This window comes from Oxyura jamaicensis, chromosome 1 (genome assembly GCF_011077185.1).
Source record: "Oxyura jamaicensis isolate SHBP4307 breed ruddy duck chromosome 1, BPBGC_Ojam_1.0, whole genome shotgun sequence".
NCBI classification, from domain to species: Eukaryota; Metazoa; Chordata; class Aves; order Anseriformes; family Anatidae; genus Oxyura; species Oxyura jamaicensis.
In genome coordinates, this window is record NC_048893.1 from 99681756 (window position 1) to 99709029 (window position 27274).

Sequence of the window (27274 nt, forward strand, 5' to 3'; positions counted from 1 at the left end):
TAGCTTAGGTGTATTCTGCAGCAGGCTAAGTCACTGGATCTGGTCACCTAAATGGTCCCTCATACTCTCTGGAGAGATTATCTGAATCTGCACTTGCTTTCCTTCTTGTGAATTTTTTGATACATCCCTAAAGAGTGGTCTTGCATCTGTCTTTTGCAATGTAGACATGCTTAGTGGAAAATAGGCTGCAAAACACCTCTGCGGATTTGGGCTATATAGTTTCTTTTGTGGTTACTAGATAGAAATTCTTTGTATGTCTTAAAATTTGTGGTTTGTTTGGATTATTTTCCCATATTACATTTGTGATGACTTAGGTAGGTAACATAATTAAACACTGAGAGATTTTTGTGTGGCAAGTTATACCCAGTTAGCCTGAGATTTTATCCTCGGAGGTGTGCAAATAACACACTGGTGGCAAGGCTTAGAATTCTTGTGTAACAGACATTTCAAATTATTTGGCTGAAGGGGAGAGAAATGAAGACATAGCAGACAATGAAATCAATTCAAGTTTACTTCTGTTTCTGATTCCTATCACTGACTACTATGAAAGCTACCATACACATGAACCATTTCATCTAGGGAGATTCATGTACCAGGATAAATATAGTTTTGCAGAAATGTCTTAGTTGTCCATACAGACACATGGTTCCTATCTGGCTTGATAATATTTGGGCTCAGTTGGGCTTTCTGTGTTGCAGAAAGATCGGTTCATTCCATAGCTTTTTTACTGACCTGTGGGATTTCCTCATGTGTTGTTTGTTAGTTAAGTTTAGTATATTGTCTGCACTTGGTAAAGAGTATTGTGAAAAACAGTTTCTGATGCAGTTTGATTTTTTAATTTTTTTCCCAGATCTCAGATGAGTGGATTTAAGGCCATGAGGGTAGCTGAAACATGCTTTTTTTGTGGGAGGATTTTAATCTTGGTTTATAATAACAGAGGAAGTATTGCATAATAAATGTTTCGTACTGTAACTGAAAACATTTCAGGAAAGTGTACTATTGGTTCAAATATTTTCATATAAATATAGCTGTCTGTTCAGAAATTAGGTCTGATTAATGTGCGCCAATATGGCCTATTTTGAATAAAATTTTCCTTTGCTATTAACAAAAGCCAAATGTTTGTATAAAGTGAGATTGAGATGGCTGCAGTTTTAAATGTCTGAAAATTGTATATGCTGAGATAAGGATTTTTCTTTCCTGAAGTTGATTTATGACATTCTGCATATACCTTGGCTGTTTTCACTGTGTTCTTAATTGTGGGAAGTATTGAACACATTATGGTAATTCTGATATTTGGTGTCTTGTGATAATACCAAGTACTGAACAACCTTCAGTACCAAACAATTCAGGACACAGATAAGCCTTAACTCTTTGTAGATACTGATCTTATGGGTACAGTCATTATTAACGAGAACATAAAAGAAACGAAGGCTGTCTCATGAGCAGAACTGAAACCAATTCTGACTCTCCAGATATGCTAGCCAAATTTTTAGGGGTGCCAGAAGGAGTAGAATCTGTTGAATTTTATCTGTGAATTTTATCTACCTTAAACATTCTTTGTTTTTAAGTAAATCTTTATTCACATGTATTTTGCACCATTCATTATAAATGCTACTTTCAGACCTGTCACCATTGCAAAACTACTTTGTTGGTCTTTATGGTAGTGTGAAACAATTGGCTTGCATTTTGCTGGCAGATTTATGACAGAGAAGGGACAAATGAAAATATTTTTTAAACTTCTTTCAAGTAGTATTTTATATATGTTTGATGTGGAGAAGGCAGCACATATCTTCCTGGGGTTCGAGAGAATGGAACCAGAAGTAGGAAAGACTCGTTTGAACTTTGAAGATGAATAAGAGTATTGTCAAACATGTTTTAATGTCAAGTGTCTTGCAATGATACTGAAGCATATTGTAACAGGTAGGGAAAGATACATGGGATTCACAAAGCTTGGAACAAGATACACATTTTTAAACAAAAATATAAGGTAGGTATTCATTTCCCCTTTTTTTGCTCAACTGCTCATTTAAAATTTCAAAACTATCTTCTATTGCTTCTATTCCATGCTTCACAGTCTATGATGCAATGACAAGTAATAAAACGGATATGCTAATCTATTTGGGAATGCTAGACCACATAGACAAGACCGTGCAAACTCTATGTTTCATAAATAAGAAATAAAAGATCAATTTTACTTTTATATGCCATTAGTGACACAGTTAATTACAACTGCTTATACTCACCTTGTTCTTCAATCATTGTATTGTCATTTATAATTAGATGGTACACTGTTAAAGCATAGACCATGTCTGACAGGCTAATATCACATGCCCATCACATTTCATTCTAAATAAAATGTGATGTTGAGCTCTACTACAGAAGAATGAAATATATGATATTTGTGACATATATTATATGCAGAATAATATGCATATTATGCAGAAACCCTGGTTATACAAACAGGTCAGTGACTCTGTAGTCTAAATTTCATTTTCTTAAGGATTTAGGTTTGCTCTAGAGTTATTTTGCAACAGAGCACATTTCATTATTAAATGGAATGAAATTAGGAGCTAAAGGAAAGTAAAAGAAAATATGCCAGTCACCTTCATATTTGGACTTGCCAAGCATTTCTCATATGGCTTCTTTCTCATATTACATAGCACATTGCTGTGAAAAGTAATAGAATCACCCACATGAAAAAAATATATATATTTCTTAATACAGGCAGATGGGTATGCATCTATACATACAGAAATTTACATACGCATACACAAACATAGGTATATAAAATATGGTCTTAGGATAAGAATATATGTGTATAGCTATTCTGAATATGGTGGTATGTTGTAGAACCCTTGGGTAAGTTTTTGTGGATTTGATTTATTGGCTGACCAAGTTGATTCATTATTTGTATATGATTTTTTTTTTGCTTCTGGGTGGTCATAATTTACAATTCTGGACCTAGTTAACTGTGTAGGTGCCTAGGGTTTTCTGTATCAACATCTCTAACTATTGTTTAAAGAAATTGTTTAAGGAAAGTGGACTTGCTCGAATGAACAACTTACTCATGAGGAGAAAAATATAGTCAGGCACACAGGTCATAGAAAATAGCTTTCAATATGTCTTTGTAAATCACAATACTATATGATATACTATCATATAACCAAAGATCATCTGTAAACTGCTGATCACAATCTTTTTTTCCCCATCAGTATTCAGTACTATTTTCATATCCCCTACTTGCATAACCCTGATAAATTTGTTGGTAGGCAGAGAACAGAACAAAATCCTGAGGAGATATTAAAAGTCAGAAAGTGCCATGACATCATTTCTGTATAAATGAAACATGATACTTGCTTCCATCTTTTTCAAAATTGAACTTAAAGCTTTAGCAGTTAGCAAAGCAATTCTTTTCCCATGACGTGCAATACTTGCCAGAATAGTGTAATAAAATTGTTTGGTTTATCTTGTTCACTGTGAAAAAAAAAAAAAAAAAGACTTCTCTTTGTGTTTAGTATGATAACAACTCTTCTGGGGCTTGGGATGAAAAGTTACACTGCCTGTCATTTTTTTCAAATCATTATATCGTGACTTCTTTGAAGCTGGTGTATTCTGAGGCAGGAGTACAAATGTGAGAAGAAGAGTTGAATCATTCAAAGTAAAACCCCCTGGTTAACTGTTACGTGTCCACTGACTAGGACCAGCTCTAATTTGGCATGATTTCAGGTAATACCCTCAAATGTGATTTGGCTCTTTAATGCTCTAAACACCAGATATGAACTTACAGCTTAGTAACACAAAGAAATGTAGCAGCGATTCTTTACGTGGTCATACCAAAATGGACGTGCATGTATTCCATTCTGTACTTTGTTAGTTAAAACCATTGCTTCATAATCCATACGTATTTGTAGGATTTCATAGAATCAAAGAATGCTTCTACCCAACTGCTTATCCAATTCTCTAAGCTTGTCTTCATACAAGAGGTGCTTCAGGACTCTGATCATCCTTGTGGCCCTCCTCTGGACACACTCTGCCAAGTCCACATCATCTTTATGTGGGGAGCCCCAGAGCTAAGTGCAGTACTGAATGTACTCTTTCCTACTGAGAGAAAAAGTGGCAAACATTGCATGTACAAAACACAGGTTTATCACAGCTACAGATTTGGTTTGCAAATTAATAAATAGAAGGTCTTGATCAATTTTGGATCAATTCAGATAGCGGGTACCTAATTGTTAAAACTCAATGTAAAACTTGGGTACTGAACCATCAGAGGAAGTATATTATTCTAGCCATCTGTGAATGCTTAGTTGCAGACATACTTAATTCCATATGCCCAATATTTTATCATAATTGTGTAATTTATCCTATTTTTATGTTTTATATACCCACATAGCCTTCACTGTGGCTAAAATTTTAAACATTTATTCTTCTTTAAGAAAAAAAAAATCAACAAAGGAAAAAAAATAGAAAAAAAAATCTAAACACATTAAGAATTTCCATCTTGGAACCATAGCTGCTTGCCATGTGTTTGAAAGTCTTCCTCAAAGTCCATGATACTAGAGAGAGTGAGTTCATAGGTTTATGGAAGACATGAGGGAACGTTTTCTCTGCATCTCCTTTCCTATGTAAATGTAAAACTCAACTTGGAAGATTAGCAGCTTTCAATGATTTTTAACTGTTCAGATCTTTCTGCTTTAGTGCTTTTGAAGAGAGGCTGTTCATGATTCCTAGAAGGAATTCCTAGAATAGCTCTTGCTAGAGGTTACAGTTTTCACAAACATGCAGTTGTGCAATACTGTAAAGACTTTGGAATGGATTTTCGTAATGCCAAAGTCACAGAGGAGCACAAGTACTAGTGAATGTCAGTGGGACTTAAGTTCTGAGACATGTATGAAAATCACAGCTTTCAGTTTACATAGGTCTGAAATCATTAGGAGCTTCAGTAAAGTCTTGTGGTGTGTAAATACATTTCTGTGTTTAAATCCAGTGCATTTGATACTGATGTACATGAAAATAATGTATTTCTACATATATATCTGAATATATAAGTACTTCAAAATGAATTTGGAAATCTTTCTGAAATCACTTTTTAAAATACTTTCTATAGATTAGTTGGAAACTAACAGCATTCTGTGATTTAGGGAGATGTAAAATAGGAATAAATATAGAGAGATTTTTAGCTATATGTTACAGTCTCCCCTTCTGCTTACCATTTCAGGTGGTCAACAACCAAAAAGTGCACTCAGACTCTTGAAAAAAATGTATATTTGCAGGTCACCTTAATTTTTTCATTCTTCATGCTTGAAATCCCCATTGAAATTTCAGCATTACTAGATTGCTGGATGATAAAGGACATATCTTTTCTGTTCTTAAACAATGAGTGCCAAAGGCAAAAGAATGAAATTTGTATGCAACACTATGTTACATGTGCACTTTCATTTATCTCAATAACTGACTGTCATCATTGTGTGTGTTCATCTTACAATGATAATAAGAGACCAATACTACTCAAGATGTCAAATTTTCAGGGATAGATTTCTAGCTGCAGTCAACTTGAGCAAAATACCTTCGATTAAGAACACTCTCCTTCTTGTCACTGATGACATTAGACCTTTTCATGTAGTTTCATCTTTGTTTTTATTTGTTGTTTTCATCCATCCGTGCCTTGAACTTCAGTGTTTTTCATATGTGATGTGAGTCATAAGTGTGTGTTCAACAAAAAAAAAATGTAGTTAAATAATGTATTAACACATTAAAGTAAACAAGGTATGTATTAAGTTACCTACACAAATTTTGTTGCATTTTGGTGAAAAATGAAACTTGTTCAGCTGTTTTGCAAATCAAATAGAAGTAGTACTTTTAAAGGGAGATATTTCTGTGTACTTCTAATGTATATTTTAAAATATATAAATTTTGAATCACAAAGGGAAATACGTTCTCTTGATTTGGGTGCTACTGAAATTCTGTTATCTTCCAATCACTGAATTCAGAATTAAGAGCAGAAGATTATTCATTTCCCAGTAAGGGTTTAAATTGCTTCTGCCCAACTGCTTATCAGCCTTAAAAATTACTTAATCAAAGGTAAATAACTTTATAAAGATTAAAAGCTCTTTTTGTTTCCTTTAGAAATAAAAATATTTAAAAAAAATAATAATAATCTTGTATAGTAACAAGCATCCTACCAACAGTAGGATAACATAGAATCATAGTATGGTTTGGGCTGGAAGAGACTTTAAAGATAACCTTGTCCAACCCCCCTGCCATGGGAAGGGACACCTCCCACTAGAACTAGTTGTCTAGGGCCCTCATCCAAACTGTCTTTGAACGCTTCAGGGATGGGGGATCAACAGCTTCTCTGGGCAGCCTGTTCCACTGCCTCACCACTCTCATAAAGAATTTTTTCTTAATGTCTGATCTAAATCTACCCTCTTTTAGTTTAAAAACATTACTTCTTGTCCTATTTCTATATATCTTGGTAAAGAGTATATTGGGCCCCAGCTTTCCTGTAGGTCCCGTTTAAGTATTGCAAAGCAGCTGTAAGGTCTGTCGGAGCCTTCTATTCTCTAGGCTTAACAACCCCAACTCCCTCAGTCTGTCTTCATAGCTCCAGCTTTCTGATCATCTTCATGGCCATCCTCTAGGCCTCCTGTAACGGGTCAATGTGTTATGTTGGGAGGGCCCAGAGCTGAACCACAGTACTTCAGGTGGGGTTTCATGAGAGTAGAGTGGAGGCAGAAAATCACCTCCCTCAACCATGATTCTTTTGATGCAGCCCAGGACACAGTTGGCATTTTGGGCTGCAAGCATCCATTGCTGGCTCATGTTGAATTTATCTTTAATCAACACCCTAAGACTTCCTTGGCAGGTCTGCTCTCAACCCACTTATTGTCCAGCCTGTGTTTCTGTTTGGAATTGCTCCAGCCCAAGTGCAAGACCTTGGCCTTATTGAACTTCATGAGGTTTTCTGTCAATAAAAAGTAATTGATACACTCGATGTGAAAATGAGATTTATGTCTAATGCTAATTTTTGCTCTTCACCTATGTCAAGCTATAATAGTGCATAGAAAGGAACTGTAGCATTTTCTGCCAATGAGTTTTTAACAGACCATTAAATAACTAGTATTGCATTACACAGAATGAAGAAAAGAGCAATAGAGGTCCAAGTTTGACAGATTTCAAACTACAGATGTAAAACTAAGAGGCAAGCTTTTTGTTTTGTTTTGTTTTGTTTTGTTTCTTTTGTGTGTGTGTGTAAAAAGAGGAAACTAAGCTAGTTTTACTAGCTTAAAAGTTTTACTAGCTTAAAAGTTTTACTTTTTTTCAATGTTTTGTATGATTTGGAAAGTCACTGCTAGCTTTTTTTTTTCTTTATCTGCAACAAAACACTTTTCAAGTTAATAAATATTATTAAGTCATTAGTTTCTATTAAAGTATTTTCTCTTATCCTTGATTTGTCCTAGATCAGAGGAGGAAAGCTTATGATCACATATACCAGAAAGAATGATGCTGGCAAGTATGTTTGTGTTGGAACAAATATGGTTGGAGAACGTGAAAGCGAAGTTGCAGAGCTCACTGTTTTAGGTAAGAACTCTCCTTTAAGACTGTGTTAATGAAAATGTCCATGAATATGAAAATGTCCAACTTTGTTATTCCTAGGAAGCCTTTAATTAAAGGTCATTGTCAGCTATTTCCTTTTTGGTGTTTATTTTGAAAATGTTTTTTGTCACATTAGCATTCTAGTAAATGGGTGGCAATTAGAATTAGAGAATAAATTAGACTGCAAAAGACCTTTAAGATAATCAAGTCCAACCAGCAGTTAATGGCTTTGCAATCTAGCTTTGTTGTTACTATAGAAGACACTTTCATACTTGGTTTTCAAACTGAAAATAGTTTCAATTTTCACTGACTGGGTCAGTATGATGAAACAATACCAAAACAAAGAAGAACATCACTAAGAAGAGGCTATATTTTTCTTTCTTTTTGAAGTAAATCACATTTATTCTATATTTATATTATAAATAATTATTGTTTTGTTTATTATGCATGCTGAGTGTTGTAAAGATACAACAAGTCTACTTGTTCAAACGATCCAAATGATAGTTCCTTCAAGCATTCAGCAAGTTTAACCATCAACCTAACATTGCAAGTTCCATGTTCCTAAATGCCACATCCACACATCTCTTAAATATCTCTACGGATGGCAACTTCATCCCTCGTCAGCTTGTTCCAATGCCTAACCACCCTTTCCGTAAAAAAAAAAAAAAAAAAAAAAAATTTATCTTGATATCCAGTCTAAACCTCCCCTAGTGCAATTTGAGGCTGTTTCCTCATGTCCTATCACTTGCTTCTGAGAAAAGAGACTTGCTGCAACCTCCTCTCAGGTAGTTACAGAGAAAGTGATGAGATCTCCCCTCAGCCTCTTCTTCTGCAGACTAAACAACCTCAGTCCTTAGCCACTCCCCGTACGTCTTGTTTCCTAGTTGCTTTTCCAGCTTTGTTGCTCTTCTCTGCACACATTCAAGCCACTTGATATCCTTCTAGTAGTGAGGGGCCCAAAACTGACAGGACATTTGTGGGTCAAGCTCACGAGTTCCGTGTGCAAGGGGACAATGACTTCCCTAGTCCTACTGGCCACACTGCTTCTGATGCAGCCCAGGATGCCATTGGCCTTCTTGGCCACCCAGGTACACTGCTGGCACATGTTGATTTGGCTACTGACCAGCACCCCCAGGTCCTCTTCTGCCAGGCAACTTTCCAGCTGCTCTACCCGAAGACTATACTGCTGCGTCTGGTTGTTATGGCCCAAGCACAGCACCTACACTTATCCTTGTTGATTGTCATGCAATTAGAAACATCCCATCAATCGAGCCTATCCAGATCTGCAGAGCTCTGGAGAGCCTTCCTACCCTCAAGCAGATCTTGGTGTGATCTGCAATCTTACTGAGGGTGCACTCAATCTTCTAATCAGTGTTATTAATAAAGGTAATACATAAAGCTGGCCACAATACTGAGCCCTGGGGAGCACCACTTGTGACTGGCCACCAAGTAGATTTAACTCCATTCACAGCAACCCTTTAGGCCTGGCCATCCAGTCAGTTTTTACCCAGTGAGCAGTACAGCTGTCCGTGCCCTGAGCAGACATTGTCTCCAGGAGAAGGCTGTGGGAAGTAGTGTCAAATGCCTTATTAAAGTCACAGTAAACAACAGCTACAGCCTTTTCCTTGTCTACTAAGCAGGTCTTCTTGTCATGAAGATCAGGTTAGTCAAGTAGGATCTGCCTTTCATAAACCTATGCTGACTGGGTGTGATTACCTGGTTGTCCTGTATATATTGTGTGATGGCACCCGAGATGATCTGCTCCATAACTTGCCTTAGCACCAAGGTCAGACTGACAGACTTGTAATTCTCCAGATCCTCCTTCCTGCCTTTCTTGTAGACGGGCATCACATTCGCCAACCTGCAGTCAACTGGGACCTTCCCAGTTAGCCAGGATTGCTGGTAAATTATTGAAAGTGGCTTGGCAAGCACTTCAGCCAGTTCCTTTAGCACTCTTGGGTGGATCCTATTAGCCCCATAGATTTGTGGGTGTTCAAGCAGTGTAGTAAGCTGCTAACCACTTTACCTTGGATTATAAGGGCTTCATTCTTCTCAGCAAATTTGAGTACCCTGAGAAGAATTAGTCTTACTAGTAAAGACTGAGGCAAAGAAGGCATAAAATACCTCAGCCTGTTCCTCATCTCTCGTCATTGTTTCCCCCCACATCTGATAAAGGGTGGAGATTCTCCTTAGTACTACTTTTCTTATTTATGTACTTTACAAAGAAACATACGTATATTATCGTCTTTTACTATAGTGGCCAAGTTAAGCTCTATTTGGGCTTCAGCCTTTCTAATTTCTTGCCTGCATGACCTCACAACATCTTTGTAGTCCTTCTGAGTTCTCTTTTTTTTTTTTTTTTTTTCCTGAGTTCTTGAAGAAGCTTTCTGTGCAAACATGCTAGTAGTCTTCTCCACCATCTTTCAGCACATAGGGATGGCCTGCTCCTGTGCCTTCAAGAAAGGCACAAATGTCCAGCCTTCCTGGACTCGTTTGCCCTTTAGAACTGCTTCCCAAGGGAACCTGTCACATAGGTCCCTAAAATCAACCCTGTGAAAATCCGAAGTAGCAGTTCTACTGACTGCAGAACGTCATATTCAGGTTTAAGACATGTTTTGTCAGTCTTTGGCACTTTCGTGTCTCTTCACTACTTTTTAAAAGTATGATGTAGGCGACTTGAGATTCTGCTCAGTTTTTTATGAAGCAATGTTTTCCTTAATGATGTGAAATTATCTACCATTTTGAAGTTGTTGAGATTGAATATCCAGCAAGATAGTCTGGTAACTTTCTGTATACTAAGGAAGGATCTCTGTGATCCACCATCCTGGTTCTTTTTATTTATCTATTTATTTATTTTTTCATTTGAAAACCTTTGAAGCACTTCATATGGCAATTTATTGTCAAATAGACTTTTAGAACTTCAGAGCAAAATCTAGAATTGAAAGAAGGCTATAGTTACATGAGTGAAGTCCCGACACCAGACTCCTTGTAAACTGTACTGTTTAATTATTCTTCTAACCAGAGAATCACAATATAGAATGTTATTCATGCTGGAAATAGTACTCTTGATAAAAACCTGTAAGATGGACTCATTAGAGAGAGAGGTCTTTCTTTGCCTTTTACTCCATCTGGTTTTCCCTTCAAATGAATTTCTGATTTTCAGTTTGGGGAAACTAGTAAGCTTTTATTTTCAAACAGGACAGTAAAGCTTTGTCTGTCTTATCAATCTATGTCTAGAAAACTTTAATACACTTCATTTTTTTCAAGTTGGGTCTTAGATATGAATCAAAAGGCATGAGAAACATGCTGACTTCATATATTAATATCTTTTAGCATAAATCTTGTGTTTATAGTTTTTGGTTATTTGGAAGTTGAACTTTTGCTTTAAGGTCTGCTTCAGACCAGAGGGAGGATTATAAACCAGAGACTGTAATATTAGAAGATTTCAAACTGTTCCTTACTAGGATTTCCTTGTATTTACCAAATAATCATGTGACAAAGATAGATACTTAACTAGTATCAGTGTGATTTCCTTTATCCATTTATGCACTTGAATAAGAGAATTAAGAATGGGCAGACAAGAGCTCTTGGACTATTACTCTTCTGATAGGAAGCTGACCTAGAGAACAGTATGGCTCAGTGCTGAATTCTAGCCCTGGCCCAGGACTCAAATCTGTTCAACGTTTTTATCAATGATCTGGATGCAGGAGTGGAGTGCATCCTCAGCAAGCTTGCTGATGATAAACTAGGAGGTGCTGTTGACTTCCTGAAGGGATGAGGGATATTGCAGAGGGATCTAGATAGATTGGAGCACTGGGCAATTAGCAACAGCATGAAGTTCAACAAAGGAGAATGCTGGATTCTGTACCTGGGACTGAGTAACGCTGGACACATGCACAGACTGGGAGACGAGTGGCTGGAGAACAGCTCAGCTACAAGGGATCTGGGGATGTTGGTCGACAGCAGTCTCAGCACGAGCCAGCAGTGGGCAGCCAAGAGGACAAAACACGTTTTGGTGTGCATTAAACAGCATACCCAGCTGGTCAAAAGAAGTGATTACTCAGTATATTTAGCAGCCGTACAGCCTTGCCTTGAATATTACATGCATTTCCGGGCTTCACAATATAAAAAGGATCTTAATATCTTTGAAAGCTTTGAAAGAAGAGGACAGCAAAGCTGGTAAAAGAGCTGGCTGGAAGGCATGTGCTTTGTGGAAGGGCTGAGGCCACCTGGGTTTTCTGGTCTGGAGAAGAGGAGGCCGAGAGGCGACCTCACTGCTCTTTGCAGCTTCCTGGGGAGAAGCAGAGAGGGAGGTGTCAGTCTCTGTTCCCTGATCATTGATGAAAGGACACAAGGGAATGGCACAAAGCAACACCAGGGGAGGTTCAGACTGGACATTGGCAAAAGTTTCTTCACCATGAGGGTGGTCAAATGCTGAAACAGGCTTCCTAGTGAGGTGGTTCATGCACCATGCCTGTCAGTGTTCAAGAGGCATTTGGCTAATGCTCTCATTCATATACTTTAACTGAAGTTAAAGTGCCCTGAAGTGGTCAGGCAGTTGGACTTGATGATCTTTGTAGGTCACTTCCAGCTGGGCTATTCTATTTTGTTCTGTTCTCTTCAATGGCATCCCTCAAAAAATGAATGCAAAACATTGGATATATTAAAAAGGAAATAAAGATTAAAATGCAGAAAAAATAAAACAATGTGGTAGAGATCTTCCATGTTTCATAATTGAGATATACAAAATATGCTGAAACTGAATATTGCAGTTGTGCTTGAATCCCAGTTCTTCAGAGGTGGGGTTGATGGCACTCTGAAGTGGAGGAAACTTAGCCTTCAGGTAAATATTTTAAAAGTACAAAGAATACAAATGGATCAGGCACACAAAAGAGTCTACAGAAGTATGGAAAAACAAACAAACAAACAACAACAAAAAAACACTAATTTTAACAATAATTGTTTGGCCAAGCATGCCAGTTCCTACCTTCTTAGTTTTAGAATACAATCAGAATTATGTAGAACACAGCATTAAGACTCATTGTGTAGTCATATCTTTATATCAGATTTAAGGAGTCCTAGCAAGATAAAATCCAGTAACGGAAACAGTGACAAAAACATTCACGGCAAGTGTTCCTGGATGTTATTGTAATTTAAGTGCTTTTGTTATTATTGCTGTATATCTGAACATTCACAGTGGTGTGATTTAAGTGTGTCCAAATGAATATATGTATTTTGGGATTTACTTTGCTGACCTTTTACAATTCTGTCTTGGTGTGGATAATGTCATTTTATCTTATTTTCATTATTGAAAGTTGTAGACTGATAAGAAGTATACAGAGTTGTCAGAAAAGTAGGCCTCTTGTGTATTTTTTGCTGTTGCACAGCAATCATGTCCTTACCAGATCAGTCTGTTATATTTTGCAGGATTAAAATGAATAACCTTCCTCAAAGTATTCTTACCATGATGCTTAATCTGGAACATTTTCTTTTATTCAGGATTGTGGTTTTACTGCACACCTACAAGAAAATATGTGGGTGGGTGGGGGGGGGGGGGAGGGGATAAATGTATTTTTTATTCAATTAATTTTTAAAAATAACTAATTAGAAATTTATTTTCTAAGTCATGATTTAGATTCATATCTGTAGGTCCTTGTTTTATTTCTCACTTCTTGAATACAAAACCAGGCTTGAACTGACAGCATAATCAGCCTGGTTGTAAAGCAAAACAAAGGTAAGTTTTCTACGAGACAGGTATCCCGTTTGTCTGGACATCCTCCAGACTAAAGGAAATGTTTCTATATAGTTTTGCTTAGTTGTCACTTCTACTTGAGTCCTTTTTGAACCATTCACTGTGATTTTATAATACTGAATTTGTAAACACTTGTATGCATAGTCAAAGTGATATTTGTGAAGTGTGATATTAGTCAAATGTAACACAAATGTCAGATGCTAAGAATATAAAGCTGTCTCTTTATCCTTCTGTCAGGTTCTTTTGTACTCCTATAAGAAATCTGTGGCATATTTTTGGGTATTCATGGTTCCTGATGGTGCCAGTGGCTTCAGACTCTTCCAATTCCAGGGAGATGATATGTATATCTGTAATACATACAAGTCAAAACATGCAACTGTCTTCTCATTTCTCTCAGAGCTTTCACAGCTTTATAGGCAAAAAGGTCATCTGCCTTAGGCAAAGGAACCTGCAAAGTGCTCTCATGTTCTTTTTTGGACATCTTTTTTTGTCATTTGATGCTGCCTCTCTGGATGAGTAATTCTTCTCGGAGTATCCCAGTAATTCTTAAAATACTTTTCTTCGTTGTGCATGTACAAACGTCACTGCACCACTCTGGTATAAAACTCTATGGACAGTACAGCACCATAAACTTTGGACCTGTTGCAGGTAGAAAAGTGTATGGATTCCTTTCTTGAAATTTCTAGCTTCTATCTGGGTTGCCACAATAGCACAGTCTGTGCTGAGATCCCGTTTCAGAAAGCTTGAGAGAATTGTGCAAAATGTGTATTTCTGACTCTGGTGAGCCAGGACTGGGGTCATCCATGTCCTATCATGTAAGTCAGGGATAACAGCAGTGTTTATTAGCAAGAATGAGAGAGAAGATGTTGTAGGTATTTTGGGCTTATTTTATTTTGTGTGTTCTCATGAAAGAAAATTTTCTCTTTCTAATGTAGCACTGGAAATGACCATCATGGGCAAGCTCTGCAGACACGCAAGCAACCTCACAGAGCTAGTGTGCTGGGCATTACTTAGAATTTATATGCACCATTGAGTCAAAACTTCTAGTAAGATAGTATTTAGTTTGTGCCTTCTGTCTTTTTGAAGCAGCGCAGATGAGTAGTCATTTGTCTGAGGCCTTGCAGCAGGTCTGCTTCTTTTTAAGGGTCAATGTGTATTCAATTTGCATATTCAATAAGATGTGATTTTCTTTAGGTATATTTGATGTACCTAAGCCTGAAGAAGAGAAGGCTCCTGGGTAACCTTACTGTACCTTGTCAGTAGTTAAAGGGGGCTTATTAAAAAAGATGGAAAGCAGCTTTTTGCTCAGGCACACAATGACAGGACAAGGGGGAATGGTTTTAAACTAACAGAGAAGAGATTTAGATTAGAGGTTAGGAAGAAATTCTTCACTCAGAGGGTGGTGAGGCACTGGAACAGGTTGCCCAGAGAAGCTGTGGATGCCCCATCCCTGGAGGTGTTCAAGGCCAGTTTGGATGGTGCTTTGAGCAACCTGGTCTTGTGGGCAATCTCCCTGCCTATGGCAGGGGCGTGGGAACTAGATGGTCTTTAAGGTCCCTTCCAATCCAAACCATTCTATGGTTCTATGATGTGATGATGTATAAGAAATAAGCTTGGATCCTGAACTACCATTGAGACTACTGTACTGAGATGAATAATGCTAGGTATTTACACAGCTACAAATCTTCTGCTTATTGTCTGAGCTTCTGTCCTGGGGCAAGGAGCTAGAGGAGCAGTGGCAAAATCAGCTCCCTTGGATTCATCCCACTGTTCCTGTTTCTCTAACAGCTGGAACTGAGGGAAAATCACAATTCAGGCACAAAACTGCTAGACTAATCCTTTAATCCTTTTTTTTTTTTTTTTTTTTTTTTTTTTTAGAAAGACCATCTTTTGTGAAGAGGCCAAGTAATTTGGCTGTAACTGTGGATGATAGTGCTGAGTTTAAATGTGAGGCAAGAGGTGACCCTGTTCCTACAGTAAGGTGGAGGAAAGATGATGGGGAATTACCAAAAGCAAGGTACAGTAGTTAACTTTCTGATGACATGTAGTTAACTTTCTGATGACATGTAGTTCAGTATATGATGTTGCCATTCAACATTTGACTGCTAACTTCTGAATAGAAAAGGCCTCATGAGACATTGAGCTCAATTTGAAGTTATCAATTATATTAAAATTTAAGAATTGCTTGTTCTTAGCCTTTTGTTGTGACAACACGTTAAAAAAAAATACAACTCAGTTCAGTCAGTAATACCTGAAATAGATTAAGACTTCACCTGAAAAACCTTCAGTAATTATTAAAACTTTGAGGGAATGTGTAACAGTTAATGAATTAGGTTACAACATCAAGAAGTGTATACTGGAATTGCAATTGATGTAAAATGTAGTCTGTTAATGAACCAAGCTGTCTTGGTTATATATGCTTTTCTTATTAAATCTCTAATTTACCTTTTTTTCTGTCTTTGCTCTAATTCAGGCCAATAAGTAAAACACCTTATTAAAAGGAAATATAATTCTCTGATAGATTATATATTTATTTACTTGAAATACCCATACATACATCAGTTGAAAACTTGCTGAGGATAGTGGGAGGAATTTGAAAGAAGACACAGTAACAGTTGGCTCCTGTCATACAAATTCATTTTTCTGTTAATCTAGTCTATAACTTTAATAAAAAGTATTGCATTTTTAAGAGGAAAATATGCTTCCCTGAAGAGAAACACATTGACAGCATTACACAAAGAAGAGAAAAAAAAAGGTGATGAAAGGACAAGAAATGGTGAAAGGCCATCATTCTTTAGAAAAATTATTGAATAAGTTGTGATTTATACTGAAGTTTAAGCAATTCTGATCTTCCTGAGGACATTATTTTCTTTTCAACCATATTAAAAAAATAGAATAAAATCCTTCATTCAGATGGAAAAATTATGGAGAGAATGATTACTATTATTAAATTTACCTGTTAAGAGAGATCTAATAATTAAAAAAGTTTTGTTGTAGAACCTTATAATTGTATTACACTAGTGAAATTCTACTGATGCCAGTGAAACTGACTTGTGTTGCAAATGAAATCAGAATCAGGTTTTCAAATTTATAAGTACATATTTTGCTTCAAAACCTTTGTTTTTACATTATTGATTTACAGTAATTTTAAAATATTTTTATTTATAAGGGAAATGTATAAAGAAAAATATTTCAGAGGAAAAACACCGTATTCCTTCCCACCCTTTACAGAAGTTGTACAAAATTCTACCTTTGTTCTTGTTCATTATCTATTACTATGTATATTTAAAGATACGAAATCCGTGATGATCATACCTTGAAAATACGGAAAGTTGTGGCAGGAGACATGGGCTCGTATACCTGCGTTGCAGAAAATATGGTTGGAAAAGCTGAAGCATCAGCAACTCTAACAGTGCAAGGTAACAAAGTTTCTTTATATATTATTCTAATCTCAAATTAAGAGAAATGGATATTGTACATGGCAAACTTAGGGAGTTGTTATACACAGACTAGTTGTATCTATAAACAACTTGTACAGTTGCTGCTTACACCGTATATCTATGCTGTGTTGTAAAAAAAAAAAATGCAAAAATACAATTTTAGTTTAAATTGTATTCTTTAGGAACAGAAACATTTCAGATGTAACATTTTTATCAAGCAGTCTTTACCTTACCAGAGTGGGGAATTAAATACATTTTGAATTTCAGTGTGTTCATAATTATGTTATTTACAAGCTTTTTATCTGAAACACTAACAGAAAGAATAAAACTAGTTTTATCAAACTACATTACTTTAATTTAGTTTTAATTATCTGATGATTTTTTTTAAATTAAATATATTAAAGAAGCATTGAATGATAAATCTATATGTATACCTTATAATGCATTAACCCAGACCACTGGAATTTCAGTTGCTTTTTCATTATAAAAGCATGTCATTGGACTACTGTTTCTCTGTAAGATAAAGTTCAGTGGAACTCAGTGTATTAATATGTATAAAGAGTCTTCATTGCCTTTATATACACAATCCAGATGTTCACTATTCAGATAATCCCTTTCTTCCTCTCCTGGCTAGCAGACAGTCAATGATGTCATACTGACTCTTTTTTTTTTCTTTCTTTTTTTTTTTTTTTTTTTTACACACTGATGGTCCTCCTGTCCTTTTTTCTGTTCAGTGGAAATTAGTCATTATGGAGTTCTGGGGAAGTATAAGCTTAAAAGTATTTTATTTGGTAACAGCACTCTATTTTGACACATTTACTGTAGCAGAAAGAAAAGGTCTTGTCCTTAACCTGATCTCCTTTTTTCCACTAGAAACATTTGGTATCCTTAACATCTGTAGCCGTTAGGAAAATACAGGAAGGAAATTTTTTGTTGGAGGTCTCATAAAACAAAACAACAACAACAAAAAAAATTGAGATGTTCTCTTTTGTTAAGTCATCATGATGTTTATACATCAAAACTGATATCTTATGTTTGCAAAATAATCATCTCTTATGCTCAGAGTTTTGGAATAAAAGATTAACAGGTGAGCAGTAAGCTCAGTTTATTCCAAAGAAAAAGCTTGATTTTTTTTTTTTTTTTTTTAATGGCTATTTGTTCTGAAGATCATGCCTTATGTCAACTGTTAATTTTAGAATATCAGTATTAAGAACATTTCCTCTATGACTGGTTGAGCAGATACCTTTCTGGAAATAAGTTATCAGAATCACTATTCCTCCTCAATCTTATTCAAATAATCTGCACACACATTCTGGTAATGCCATATACGTTGATGGTACTACTCAGATATAAAATTACCTAAGTTTATAGTTGATAGAGATCTAGAGTGAGATCTTTTGAATTTTTGATAATAAAACAGTATATCTAACGAACAGTATCATACCATAAATTTTGATTCAGTAAGATTTTGTAAGCATTTATATTACACAATGGATGTTTACACTGTAAGAGCTTTGCTTTGCAGATATTGTTATACAATAATTGGTTTCCCAGTGTGAATGGATTATCTCCTGAGCTATTTTTCTGTGCTAATGTGTCTGTAGAATGGATTGATGTGAGAAATTGTGATGTGTGGAGCCAATTTGTAGTTTATAATGCAGTAAATTATGATCAAAATCCATTTATTAAAGTATCTAGGAGACCTACGTTTATGGAAAAAAAAAAAAAAAAAAAGATTCCACTAGAGAGCATGCATTTTCCACTGAGGTATTTTTTCACATTTTTCTTTCTTTTTCTGCTGTTTCTTCTCTCCTACTGCTTTTCTTTTTTGGTCCCTGCTTTCCCTCCTCTGCCCTCTTGTTTAAACCACATCTTCTGAAGGGTCAGCTTATTGGCTACACTACATCTAGAGAGGTAGATGTGATCTTCTTGTTTTAGTGTTAAGATGATAATGATCTGACAGCATTCATGGACATATGAGCATGTTTCCACAGCTCATTGAGGAAAATATTTTTTCATTTATATGAGTTAGTATTTTTTCAGGCTGATTTAAGAAATGGAAATGACAAGTCTCTTCTGCATTTTTGGTAATTTTCATATGTTCTGTTGATGAAGGAATAATACATAAGTGGAGAGTGGTGGGGCAGGGGGTTGTTATGCCAGATAGAGTTATTTCTGATGCATATTTGGGCTACGTAACAAACCATGGCCTCAGAATTTGAATCTGCATCCATGTGTCTTTTTTAAATTCAACAAATTACAAAAAAAAAAAGTTTGTTCATTTTTTCCCTTGGTATCTCTGGGATAGGCAGTGGTGTTTTCATGCCAGACTGTCCTACAAAGAAACAATATGGGAGTTGTTAATGGTAATAACTCCAGAAGATGAGTCTGTTTTGGAAGGGGTGGTCACAGTCTGACAAGTGTCTGTTAAAGTGCTGTTAAAGTGCTATCCTGCATGAAATGTGACATAGAGAAGAAAGTGCTGTAAGCCGTGCTCTTCAGGAAGCTTCTCAGGCTTTTGGCTTTGTGGCACTGCTATGGTGATAGAACCTCTTCCTGTGCCCATCATTTTCCTGGACTGATTGAATTGTGCTAGTTCTGCACCCTGCACGGTTATCTAGGGTATTAAGAGGTGGAGACTGTAGCACGGTGACTAATGGAGATACTTAGGTGGCAGGGATATGATGATGAGAGGTGGTGAATAGCTAACCTGGTGTCTCAACAGAGAGCTAGCTGGGATCTAGCTGTACTGCTAGCCTTCAGCTCAGCACTGACACTGCTTGGTCTATCAGACATCTAGCAGTAGGTAAGACATGCCCTGCAGTGCTCCATAAAACTCTGTGTGGCATCCTCTAAGCTAGTAATGCTTCTGGGAATGAGCTGCCTCTGTATCCGTGGACTAGTAACTATTAAGCTCAGGTAATTCAGCTATGTATAATGGGATACTGATGGTAGAAAATACAAAAGAGAGGTGATACCAATTCCATTTCAGTGTTGTTTTTGCTCAAGGCAACAGCATCACAGGTTCTGATTACTGGGATCAGTTATTTCCCTGCATACAGACTCCAAAATTTGGGGATTGTGTTTCCTCTCTATATATGAGGTACAGATGTTGTATTTTTATTCAGTTTCCCTAAAATTACTAAACCAAATTTGGAGTTCCCTATTGACATAGAAGTTTGAACCCCTCACTTAGGCTTTTACTATTGCAGCTTAAAAGCATTTCTGTCTTTCAAGTTGTTTGTCAGGTTATCTTATTTTCTTCCTGGAAAACTAAATACTTAAGAAAACTTAATCCTACTGTTTTTTGCATTCTCCTAAAATTAGAGAGCCTCAGTCTATTGTTTTCATTTTGTATCAATGTGTAGCGCATATGTAAAGCATCCGTAGACATTGCTGAATACACATGGTAGAGTTTAATTCAGGAGATGATTAATTATTAAATAAATACCTCAATCAATACAAGCTGCCAGGAAGCAGTCTGGAGTACAATACATTTTATTTTACCAGACTGTAATAAGTAGCTGATGTGCTCCAGCAAAGGGAAATGATGGCCAGAAATGTATCTCTGGACCCACTGGATTTATCTCTCAGTTTCCAGCACTAAGTAAATTGGATATATTTATCGTGCACAATTTTAATATATAAGCAAGATGATTTTCATGTTTTCATGGAGATGTCTATTATGTGTTTTTCTTAGTTTTATGCCTTTAAGCAGGACTGTAGAAATGGTAATATTATATACAATTTAACTGAATCCCATATTCCTGAGAAATATAAAATTACCATGAATATGTGCCTCAGAACCTCAGTTCTAAAACAGAATTAGTTTTACCATTAATGGAAATAGCAGTAGGCCTTCTTCAGAAACCAGCAAATTTCACATTTAATCATAAAAATGTTTTCAAGTAAATCTAGCAACAAAAGGTTTCACTTATTTTCCTCTGGTTCCATTTGCTTTGCTCCCATTTGCAGTACTTAATTAGGCTTTTTTTAACATCTATTTTAATAAGATTTCTATCATTTATGTTGAAATGAGATTCACTCTCTAAAGCAACTGAAAATTATGATTCCAGTGGAAGACTTCTAGGCTGTAGGCCAAGAACTGTTACAGCAATGACAGTGTCATTGCTGCTCAGCCGGAGCTGAAGGAGGAAGTACATCAGATGACCAGGTCTCCACAAAATACCCCTGTTGTTGACTGTGGGTCGGTTACCAACCTGTTGGTAATCCTCACACTTTGTGTTCTTTTTAGGTCCTTTTCCTCAAAAAGTGACTGTGGAGAAGCATGCAATATTTGTTGTAGTGCCCTGTCTAATACACACCCAAGCATGCAGCAGCAGTAACTGAACACTGCATTGGAAAAGTTGCATTCAAAGGCACTAGGCATATTCAATGTTACTGGTTTGGCAGGAAGAAGGAGGAATTCCTGCGGAAATAGCTCTGGCAAATTCATGTTTTGCAGTGATGCTCTTTGATAACAAGGTTGTTTTGGTTTATGATGTCATTACTGTTAGGAATAACAGAAAGTGCCTGCGGGGTATCCACCCTTTCTTTCCACGCTTTCCATAAATGACTTATGGCTGGCATTTTACTGGACTAGTCAAGTGACAAGGAATTTTAATCTGAAAAGGTGGCACATGCATCAGGTCTGGAATTTCCTCTGCCTTCCACCCCCTCTTCGTACAAAGTAGCTTCAAGGCATACCATAGAAGACATCTATTTGATTAGGATTCTGGGTAGGGCTAGGAAAACCACCCTGAATGAAAAAAAAAATGGGATTTGCTCTTTTATCTGTCAGATACCATATAAATGTTTCCACTGTGTCAGGTTGCTGGTACACATTATAAGTTGGCTGTAAATGTAATTGCTTTATAGGTATCAGATACAGACATTAAAATAACAAAGATGCAATTTGAATTTTTATGGGATTTTAAAAAAATGCCATTGGGGTATTTGTTGGCTGTTCTGTGTTGCAGTGAAGGCCTTGCTGGATCATTAAATGCTTAAATTTTAAATCAGGGATTTGGATTTAAATCTTTAAATTTAAACTTGTCTATGTGGTCAGTATTTCTCCCTTTTGAAAGAATTGATTTTAAGCAATATTTTGTCTTACATTTCCATGAAGGAGAAAGGAATAATAGTGATTGTTTGATGAAATTCAGTATTTTTTTTAATTAATAAACTTTTGGCAGGATAAGTGAGGGGAACTATCTCTTGTGATTTGTATAGCTTAAAGGCACAGCCCTTTCCCCATTAATGACTGCTGTAAACTATGACAGTACTTCAGATTTCTATCAATGATCTGAGGAGTTTGACTGCCACCTATTTCTGGTTAGAGAATATAAATCTTAGAAGTTAATCAGAGGTAAATGAGGAAACTATCTGAAGAAGAGGTTAGTGCCCTGAAGGTGCTTGTTCTACTGATGCGAGTGATGAACACTTTCCTGAAGCGTTTCTGAAATACAGGCAAAGAAGGAAACAATATTTCAAAAATAATAATAATAATAAAAATATAGTTATTTTAAATCCTTGTAACATATTTTAATAAACAACTGCTTCTATGTTTTTTAAGTTTTTAACTGGAGTTTTATTTTATATTTTTTTTACATAGCATCTCATAACAATTACTACAATTGCTTACGTGGAAAAAATGCTTAAAAACTTTAGAGAACTGTTACTGTAATTTAGCACTTTAAACAAGAAGTTGAGACAGATGTTTCTTAGCAAGTAGAGCATAAGGAGTCCAAATAATTTGGAGAAACATTACTGTAGAGATATGTTGAAGCTAGAGGCTTTCTCCTGCAGAAAGAGATTAATATACTGTAAAATTCTTAAAAATAACACCTTTTAATCACTCAGTGCAGAGAATTTAAGAAAGTAGATTTGTGTAGAATAAATCAGCACTCAATTAAAAAGTAGCAAAGATTCTTTTCTAGTGCCTGCAATTTCCTAAACCCCATGGCTAAGGAAAAATCAATTGTTTTTGTTTCAGGCTTCACTGTTGCAGGCTTTTTTGTGTGTGTGTGACTGCTGTTGTAAAGATAACATTTAAACAGTTTTGCTATTAAAATAGACAAAGCAGAATTTTACTGCAAAATGTTGTGTTTGGGGATTTGGGGATTTATATGTAAAATTAAATAGAGGGCAAGGAATAATAACTTATATTGGCTACTCATTTAACAGTATTTCTGTTGTATGCTCATTCTGAAATAAATGTAGGCCTTATTAAATTACACTAAACATCTGTAAAAAAGTAACACCCATTTTCTGGCCTTGTTTCTAACCTGTAAGTAATTTTCATAAGGACTATACAGTTATTATAGTACACTCCCTTACTTATGTTACATTACATGCTTCATTAAAATCAGTCATCTCTGTGAATTAGTTCTTGACAAAAAATGCTGACCTATAATGGCAGTGTGTTCAAACATAATTTCGCTAAGCTGTTTTAGGCACTGTTTGTGACTATGAATTATGTTTTGTTTGAACACTAAAATAGGTTATTGTTAGGTGCTGAATAACACTTCAGAATATATATGGGTAGTAAAGTATCTTTCAGTCTTTACAAGCAAACTGTGTCACATAGTAGGCTCAGTATCATGAGCTTCCAGTGCAAGAAAAAAACAGTTTAAACTGCTAAACATTAAGTATGTTCCTATTATTCTCAGTGGGAGGAATCTGCATGTTCTTGTCCTAATGACTGCACATCACTTCCTGAAGTTTCGACTGAATTTTATTTTCATTTGATTATGGAATAGGATGAGAGGGTTGAGAAACAAACAAACTGTCTGGATGGACAGCAGGTAGCTTGTTGTGTTTTCATAAATACTCAATGCACTCTATACGCAGCCCTAAGGGGGATTCTGTTCTCTTTGCATCTTTCAGTGGCATATAGGAGAGTCCACTTAGGACTTGCATTTCCTCAAATGAAACAGCTGCTCTCTTCTTTGGTACAGTTAAGGTAGCACATTGATACCTGGATTTTAGGAAAGAGGAAATTTTAAGTCACCCAAGAGTTCTGCTGCAGTCCAGTCTTTCACCAGCCAGATTTTATGACCTGTTCTGAAACCTATTCTGTACCTCTTCCTCGATTTACTGTATGCTCAGATCTTGTTAGACTTTTTTTCCTTAAAGAGTGTTACTAACCTAAATAAAGTTAGAACTTCAAAACTTGTTTGCTAATATACCTAGATTATCACAGCTGCCATGACACTTCATTTCAGACTACCAGTAATTTTCATAGTATTACAGTCTTTTGGTAAAGGTGAACCACTGCCTCACTGTATGAAAAACAAGATGTTTTTTTTTGTTGTTTGTTTGTTTGTTTGTTTGTTTTTTAAATATATGTAAATATATATATATATATGTTTCTGAAGATTGTGTTTATTTCTTTAGGCAGCTTGTTCCCATTTCCACCTGCCTCATACTAAAAATTAATGGTACCTGATGGCTATTTTGATCTGATGTAGAGTTCTTAAATGTTGCAATTTTTGCTACCTGTAATTAACATTTGTTAATGTGTCCTAGTTACCTTCTAGATAACACTATCAAAAAAGTAAGATCAGGTATTACCATGATATTTGTAGACTTGGGTTGTCTGTATGTGAGGAAGTATTACACCTATAACAAGAAGGAGACGTCTAGATTCGTTTTGAAATAGTATCTGTTTCAGTTGGCAGTATTCCTTACTGAGTATTGCATGTAAAATATATATATATATTAATAATAATTTATAGGGATCAAAAGTTACTTCACTGTGGAGGTTTATTGTCCTTTCATTTTTAGTTTGCATTTGATATCCATTGATCACGGGGCTTTGGCCACTTCTCACAAATAGTTTTACCTTATTAGAAGAAGGTTGGTATGGATTTTAAATACCTGTTTCGAGGAAGAAAACTCCGCTATCATAAACAGCTGGGGAAAAAATTACATTCCGTTTCTTTTTCAGTTCTACTATCTTTTACTGTAAGTTAAAAAATGCAGTAGGGAGCTCCTAAGAATTCTTCAAATAGTATCCAGCTGTCATAATCTTTTTGTACTTCTGCACAGCTTACTTAAAAATTATCTTTTTTTTCACTCTTTTAAAAGGCTTTAGTATAAATATTTGTAGCCATGACTGCTTAGATTGCAGCAGCGCCAAAAATTACCTCAGTTATTTTTAAACACAGAGGAAGACAAGCATTCTCCAAAAACGAAAAGCCTGGGAAACAGAACTCCACAGTTCACTGCATTTCTCTGTTTTTTAAATAGATGGAATTAAGCCTCTCCTAAGTGTGCTCACTAAATTGTATTTCGTTTATAAGATGGTTTAGGAGGACCAAGAGCAAGGATGGAACAGAGGAGAGTAGGAGAGGAACTTCTGGAAGGACTTAAATCCCTCAGTCTCAGTCTTCCACCCCCCATATTTTAGATTTCCACTGTCACCCCAAGGCATTGACTACAGGATTTATAAACATTATAAACTGAGAGTACTACATGCATTAACCTGAGAAGTGCTGCCTTTTAAAACCACACTGGAAAGTCTCTTTCCACATTTTTGATTTTATCATAAAAATCTTCATTAACTCCTGAAAAAGGTGAGATTGCAAGTTTTCTGTTTTTGTAGCTGGTATCAGCAAAATCAGTTGCAAATCAAAAAATCTTGTGTGAGTACGTTGTGCAGACTGTTCTGTTCCCAGAGATTTTTGCAGTAGGTTTCTCTCCAACACACATGTATACCCACTCGCTTGTGTAGCCCTCTTCATCTTGACTCTAAATGTTTTTTAGGGAAGATTTGCTATGAAGCAAACATTAATATAATTTCACAACCTAGGCACAGCTGAGAGAGCACCAGTTTTCACTACCCAACCCTATCAATTAGAATTTAGAAGGAAAAAAAATCACCTCTCAGACTAAATTAAATCTCAAAATGACCATAAATCAATATGGACATCCTCATGTCTGTCTCTCCCCAGTACATGTGCTAACCCTAAATGTAATTAAATTTTCAAGGCTGCATTTGTACTGTCAGCAGGAAGGAACAGTACTTGCCTTTTTCTTTGTGAGACCACTTTCTGTTGACGGACATTAGCCCTCCTCAGTCCGCAGTCACCTGCCCTTTTACTCTGGGTACCAAGCCAGCAGGTAGAAGCCCACGTCCTGCTGAATCTGAGAATATATTCTGCTTGCCTGGTCAGAGTAAACATCATAATGTTGGGGCTGCCCAGTTTCCAGACTGCAGCTGTCTCACGACTAATGGCTCAGAATGCAGCAGGTAAGTGTGGTGAGAAGTGCAGCTGGCAGTCCACCAGCACCCTGATGGTGGCACATTCATGACAAACACAGATTGTACTTAGCCTGTTTCCAAGTTGCTGCCCAACACGTGGCAAGTCTTCGCTTTTCTGACTCCTAACAGAGGAGAGAATGTGGGTCAACTGTAAAAAAAATATATGTTGTGAAATATCTTGAGGAACACAGCAGCTAATTAATACTGAGATTTTTCCATTATTAACTGTTCAGTGCGTGAAACTGAAACATTGTTTTGGGTTTCTAGATTTCCACTACTTCTTACGGTGATCCCAAATATCAGAACTGTTTATCCTAATGCTCAATCAACAGTTTTCTATTTTAATTTCATTCTCTTTCTTAGAGTGCTGTTATAGAATATAATCCATCTGCTCCTCCTCTCCAGTCATTTTAGATTTCCATCTTCTCATCTTTGCTCATTTGAAGTTACAGTAGTCACTTGATCTTATAAACTTAAGAAGTGTTTATCTGATATATCATCAACAACCCCAAACAGAATTTTTCCAGTCATCATAAATGTAATTAACCATGATCACTCCCTTGCCAGTGTTTGGAATTACATGTCCTCACTTTTGATTTGAAACATCAAAAACGCACATGTAAACATTTTCCTTGAACTATATATAGTTGTGGCATGCTTGGAGACAGACTGTTAGACCTTTCCTCAGAAGTTTGTACTGCACTATATCACACTTCATGCCCTGGAGCTATATACTGTGTAAGCGTTCATGGTGAGTAAAGGTGTTCCAGTCTGGTCTTTTAAGAATGTGAATTTTAGCACAAAATATGGGAAAATGTAAACTATTTGTATATATAGAGAGACCTCAAGAAATGACAGTTGAAAATGCAAAGACCAGTGAGGATGAAAAAGGATATACACCGTTTCTTTTGTAATGTATCTGGTATTATTTTCCCATGTTTTTCACAGGTTGTAGCCAGGAGACAGCTGAATGGCAGCATTTATATATGTTTTTTTTCTGAACAAAAGATTTTGGCCTTTGCTTATTACTGTGTAGAAAGTAATAATTCTCACATATAACTGCAGAGAAATGTTGCTTATGAAGGATATTAGGTGCTTCAGATTGATTTGATAAGAACAAAAAGTGAACAAATCACTGGAAGGGAAGTGAAACATTGTCTTAAACTAATTCCCTTAATAATAGCTTTTGTAGAACAGCAACATCACTTTCTGGTAGGT

At 36.2% G+C, this 27274-nt stretch overlaps 1 protein-coding gene across 1 annotated transcript in view; it reads left to right on the top strand.

Moving 5' to 3' along the window:
- ROBO1 (roundabout guidance receptor 1) overlaps window positions 1-27274 on the top strand; it is a 645922-nt gene that overhangs the window by 545038 nt on the left and 73610 nt on the right. The window contains exons 8-10 of the mRNA XM_035333114.1: window positions 7461-7581; window positions 15227-15365; window positions 16640-16767. Coding sequence (XP_035189005.1) covers window positions 7461-7581; window positions 15227-15365; window positions 16640-16767 — 388 coding nt within the window. The remainder of the gene's footprint in view (window positions 1-7460; window positions 7582-15226; window positions 15366-16639; window positions 16768-27274) is intronic.